At 43.1% G+C, this 6311-nt stretch overlaps 1 protein-coding gene across 1 annotated transcript; it reads right to left on the bottom strand.

The window, feature by feature from the left end:
• Window positions 1–3711: 3711 nt before the first annotated feature.
• LOC137373268 (uncharacterized) lies at window positions 3712–4516 on the bottom strand. Its single transcript, XM_068038117.1, has 2 exons — window positions 4501–4516; window positions 3712–4070 (listed from the first exon to the last, which is right to left on the bottom strand). Exons 1-2 carry the CDS (start codon window positions 4514–4516, stop codon window positions 3712–3714), a joined length of 375 nt encoding a protein of 124 aa, XP_067894218.1.
• Between the last annotated feature and the right edge of the window lie 1795 nt (window positions 4517–6311).

The following is a 6311-nucleotide window of genomic DNA, read 5'->3' as shown; positions in this document are numbered from 1 at the left end:
GGAGTAGAGACAGCCCTGGTAATTATAGACCTGTGAGCCTTACTTTGGTTGTGGGTAAAATGTTGGAAAAGGTTATCAGAGACAGGATTTATAATCATCTTGAAAAGAATAAGTTCATTAGCGATAGTCAGCACGGCTTTGTGAAGGGTAGGTCGTGCCTCACAAACCTTATTGAGTTTTTCGAGAAGGTGACCAAACAGGTGGATGAGGGTAAAGCAGTGGATGTGGTGTATATGGATTTCAGTAAGGCGTTTGATAAGGTTCCCCACGGTAGGCTATTGCTGAAAATACGGAAGTATGGGGTGAAGGTGATTTAGAGCTTTGGATCAGAAATTGGCTAGCTGAAAGAAGACAGAGGGTGGTGGTTGATGGCAAATGTTCATCCTGGAGTTTAGTTACTAGTGGTGTACTGCAAAGATCTGTTTTGGGGCCACTGCTGTTTGTCATTTTTATAAATGACCTGGAAGAGGGTGTAGAAGGGTGGGTTAGTAAATTTGCGGATGACACGAAGGTCGGTGGAGTTGTGGATAGTGCCGAAGGATGTTGTAGGGTACAGAGGGACATAGATAGGCTGCAGAGCTGGGCTGAGAGATGGCAAATGGAGTTTAATGCGGAAAAGTGTGAGGTGATTCACTTTGGAAGGAGTAACAGGAATGCAGAGTACTGGGCTAATGGGAAGATTCTTGGTAGTGTAGATGAACAGAGAGATCTTGGTGTCCAGGTACATAAATCCCTGAAAGTTGCTACCCAGGTTAATAGGGCTGTTAAGAAGGCATATGGTGTGTTAGCTTTTATTAGTAGGGGGATCGAGTTTCGGAGCCACGAGGTCATGCTGCAGCTGTAAAACTCTGGTGAGACCGCACCTGGAGTATTGCGTGCAGTTCTGGTCACCGCATTATAGGAAGGATGTGGAAGCTTTGGAAAGGGTGCAGAGGAGATTTACTAGGATGTTGCCTGGTATGGAGGGAAGGTCTTACGAGGAAAGGCTGAGGGACTTGAGGTTGTTTTCGTTGGAGAAGGAGGAGGAGAGGTGACTTAATAGAGGCATATAAGATAATCAGAGGGTTGGACAGGGTGGATAGTGAGAGCCTTTTTCCTCGGATGGTGATGACAAACACGAGGGGACATAGCTTTAAGTTGAGGGGTGATAGATATAGGACAGATGTTAGAGGTAGTTTCTTTACTCAGAGAGTAGTAGGGGCGTGGAACGCCCTGCCTGCAGCAGTAGTAGACTCACCAACTTTAAGGGCATTTAAGTGGTCATTGGATAGACATATGGATGAAAATGGAATAGTGTAGGTCAGATGGTTTCACAGGTCGGCGCAACATCGAGGGCCGAAGGGCCTGTACTGCGCTGTAATGTTCTAATTCTAATTCTAATTCTAATTCTAATACCGATATGGATTGATCATTGGTTAACAGGCAGAAAACAGAGTAGGAATAAATGGGTCATTCTCGGGTTGGCAGGCTGTGATTAGTGTGGTACCACAAGGATCAATGCTGGGGCCCCAGCTACTCACAATCTATATCAATGATTTGGATGTGGGGACCAAATGTAATATTTCCAAATTTGCTGATGACACAAAACTAAGGAATGTAAATTGTGAGGAGGTTACAAAGAGGCTTCAAGGGGATTTGGACAGACTAAATGAATGGGCAAGAAAATGGCAGATGGAATATAATGTGGAAAAATGTGAAGTTATCCATTTTGGTAGGAAAAACAGAAATGCAGAGTATTTCTTAAATGGTGAGAGATTGGAAGTGTTTATGTCCAAAGGGACCTGGGTGTCCTTGTTCATAAGTCACTGAAAGCTAACATGCAGGTGCAGCAAGCAATTAAAAAGGCAAATGATATGTTGATCTTTAATGCAAGAGGATTTGAGTACAGGAGTAAAGAAGTCTTGCTGCAGTTGTATTAGAGCCTTGGTGAGACTGCACCTGGAGTATTGTGTACAGTTTTGGTCTCCTTACCTAAGGAAGGATATACTTACCATAGAGGGAGTGCAACAAAGATTCACCAGACTGATTCCTGGGATGGCAGGATTGTCCTATGAGGAGATTGGGGAAACTGAGCCTGTATTCTCTGGAGGTTAGAAGAATGAGAGGTGACCTCATAGAGGCATACAAAATTCATCCAGGGCTCAACCAGGTAGATGCAGGAAGGATGTTTTCCCTGGCTGGGGGTGGGGTCTAGAACCAGGGGACACAGTCTCAGAATAAGGGCTAGGCCATTTAGGACTGAGATGAGGAGGAATTTCTTCATTCAGAGGGTGGTGAATCTTTGGAATTCTCTACCCCTCAGGGCTATGGAGACTCAGTTATTGAGTATGTTCAAGACAGAGATTGATAGATTTCTAGATATTAAGATATCAAAGGATATGGGGATAGTGCAGGAAAATGGCACTGAGGTAGAAGATCAACCAATGATCTGGTTGAATGGTGAAGCAGGCTCGAGGGGCTGAATGGCCTATTCCTGTTCCTATTTCCTTTGTTTCTATGTTCCTGAAGAATAACAAAGGGCACCAGAGGCATGACTGCAGGAAACCAGACATCTGCACTTATAAAGTGTGTAATTAATTCTGGAAAATAATGTATAGCTGAAGAAGAGTAAGCAAAAGAACCTTGAGGCTAGATAAGATATAGAAAAGAAAACCGTCGTAAAGAAATGGCTTATAATAGGTCAAAGGAGTTAGGTGTTATTTGTTGGGAGGAACTTGTAAAGAAAGACAGACACTAAGATGGCCAGATCACATGTTTAATTGCATCACATTCTGGGCATGCTCATAGCATAGGAATACATTGCACTGCTTCCCCCTTTAAAAAAAAAATTAAACTATTTACAGGTACACTACCTACACAATTTCAAACACAAACAAATCTTTGAGAACATGTACACTTGGCAAAATAGCAACTTACTTTTTTCTTTGGCAACTTATTCTTGCAATTTTGACAAATGGTACATTTGCCAACCAATGATTCTCGATCTGTGTCTAGACGAGGCCAATAAATAAAATTTCGGGCTATGGATTTCGTGCTAACTATACCCGTATTTTCAGTATGATGCTCTGCCAATGTCTCTCGGAGAACTAGGTACCACCACTCTGTGATCCCACTTAATGCACCCTTGTTCACGTGACAACCTGTCACAACCTTGTCTGTACACCAGTCAAACTTTCTCCAACCATTCAAAGTTTGCTCGTAGAGTCTTTTTAAAACTAGGTCTTTGTGAGTTTCAGCTGCAATTTCAGGTGCAGTGATTGGAAAGTCCTCATCCACAACTCCTATTGTGAAGATTGCACTTTCACAGCCTAATTTTAAGTCTTCGTACGGAAAACACGACTGTGTGTCAGTGATAGCATTCTCTTTTGAACTACGATATTGTATTCATACTGAGAGAAGTACAGCCCACCACTGCATCCTTGACACTGCCGTGGCCTGTATTGCAGACTTTGGACCCAGAATTGCTACTAGGAGTTTATGATCTGTAACCAGCATAAAGTTTCTACTCAACAAGAACTGGTGAAACCTTTTGATTCCGAAGATGATTCCAAGCGCTTCCTTTCCTATCTCCACGTAGTTACATTCACTCTTGGTCAGGATACGTGACACGAATGCTGAGGGCTTCTCTTGACCATTATCCATGACATGACTGATTACTGCTCCAACTCCATAGTTTGATGCATCACATGCTTCAGGTTACGATTTGTGTTGTCATAAATGAGTCAAGATTCCTTTCCGTGCATCTTGTTGTGCTTTAGACCATTTCCATTTCACATCTTTCTTCAACAACTCCTGTAGTGGAGCTAACACTGTTGCAAGCTCAGGCAGAAATCGCAAGTAGTATTGGACAATGCCTTGAAAAGATCTAAGTTCCAATACATCTCTTGACTTTGGGGCATTGACTATAGCTTCTGTCTTCTCTTTCACTGGCTGTAGTCCTTTATCATTGATTTTCAAGCCAAGGTACACTATCTCAAAGTGCACGAAAACACACTTGCTCCTTTTCAACTTCACAGTGTGATCATTGAGCTTTTTTAATAGTTTATTGAACACTTGAAGATTCTCTTCCTCTGTGCAGTCATGATCAACACATCATCCTCATTGCACAAGCAATGCGGCACCTTCTATCCAATCCCACCATGACAGATGGTGACATTTGAATTCAATTCATAAATCTGGAATTAAAAAGCTAGTCCAATGATGTCCATAAAATCATTGCTGATTGTTGTAAAATCCCATCTGATTCACTAATGTCCTTTAGGAAAGGAAATCTGCTGTCCTTACCAGGTCTGGCCTACATGTGAATCCAGACCCACAGCAATGTGGTCGACTCTTGAAAATGCCCTGTGAATAGCCACTCAGTTGTCAAGGGCAGTTTGAGATGGGCAATAAATGCTGGCCTAGCCAGTGATGCCCACATCCCATAAACTAATAAAAAAAAACCTCCTTGCAATATCTTATCCATTGTAGCTTGGAAGATTTTTGGATCAGACCTCATACCATAGGGCAACTTCATGTAGAAGTTTATCCCCATGTGTGTGTTTATTGTTAGATACTGCTGACTCTGTCAATCCACATTGAGCTGTGCATAAGCACGGGACAAATACAACTTCCTAAATAGCTTGGATCCTGCTAACTCCGCATATAAATCTTGAGAGGTCGGTAGTGGTTACTGGTCATCATCCACTGCCTGGTTAATTGTGACTTTTGTAGTCCCCGCATAGTCTTACGGTTTTGTCTGACTTGGGCACTACTACAATTGGGGTTTCCCAATCACTGTGATCAGTTTTCCACAGCACACCATTTCTCCCCAGCTTCTTTAGCTCCTCTTCAACCTGGGTTTTGAGAGCACTGGGAACCAGCCTAGCCTTGCAATCTACTGGTTTTGCACCAGCCCTAATTCGGATGTGAGCTTTCACACCGATTATACGTTCATAGCTGTTCTCAAAAATGTTGCTGTAAGTATTCATCAGCTTCTTGGTCGTCTCAGCTTGGAAAACATGCTTCCCGTCTAACTTCAGCTTATGAAGCTAGTCTTTGACCATTAACGTTGGTTTGTTGACATCTCTCACTACAACAATGGGTAACTTGCCCTTATTCTGGACATTGCACACCATTTGTCTTCACATTTCCAACACCTCACCAGAGTAGGTTTTCAACTGAACTATGCTCTCAGTTAGAGGCACACCACTGAATTTGCTCTTGTACATATCTCTACACAAAGTGGAGCAATCTGCAGCCGCATCAATGTGCATGTTGATGTACTGTTGATTTACCAACACCTTTGTACAAAAGTCTCTGTCATTTGAGTGATTGCTAGTGGCATAAATGCTGCACAGCCCTAGCTCCCTTTGCTTAGGCACTCTGGATTCACTTCAAGGTTGTGAACTCCACCCTTGTGAAATCACTGTTTTCCATTACCACTGGAATGAGTTCTCTTTCCAGCTTTGGCCTTCGCTCGGCAAGCAGTTGCAATATGACCTTTCTTTTGGCAATTAAAGCATTTGGCATTTCTGTACTAACATGCTTGTGCTATCTGATTGCATTTCAGCAATAACAAGTCAATACACTTTTATCAACAGCCTCTTCTGACTAGGTCCCTCGGCTTAAGGCTTGGCAGAAGCCTTCTGAATGTGGACAGAAGCTGTACTAGTTACTGGCAAAGGATAAAGTTCCTGAGCACTCTTCGATACCATCCCCATAGAAAGTGCAATCTGACACGCTAGCTCAAATGTAAGATTTTGTGTGTTTAGTAACTTCAACTGGATTCTTTCATCCACCAATCCACACTGTGAATCTGTCTCGTAACGCACGGTTTAAGAATGTGCCAAAGTTGCAATGTTATGATAAATTCTTCAGTGCCACAATGCGCTCGCCAACTGTTTCACTTCTCTGCTTTCTGGTTCCAAATTTGTGTCTTTTTGCTATCTCTAGTGGCTTCGGGTTGAAATGTTCCTCCAACTTGGCGATGATTATTTTAATTGGCATTTCTTTTGCCTTGTTGGGAGCAAGAAGGTTTGTTAGGACGTCATACACTTCCGGGCCAATCTCCATCAGCAAGCACAGTGGCGCAGTGGTTAGCACTGGAGCCTCACAGCTCCAGGGACCTGGGTTCAATTCTGGATACTGCCTGTGCGGAGTTTGCACGTTCTCCCTGTGGCCGTGTGGGTTTTTGCCGGGTGCTCTGCTTTCCTCCCACAGCCAAAAAACTTGCAGGTTGGTAGGTAAATTGGCCATTGTAAATTGCCCCAAGTGGTGGTAGGGAATATGGGATTAGTGAAGGGTTAGTATAAATGGGTGGCTGTTGGTCG

Source organism: Heterodontus francisci, chromosome 8 (assembly GCF_036365525.1).
Source record: "Heterodontus francisci isolate sHetFra1 chromosome 8, sHetFra1.hap1, whole genome shotgun sequence".
NCBI classification, from domain to species: Eukaryota; Metazoa; Chordata; class Chondrichthyes; order Heterodontiformes; family Heterodontidae; genus Heterodontus; species Heterodontus francisci.
This window is presented reverse-complemented; position numbering and strand designations above follow the sequence as displayed.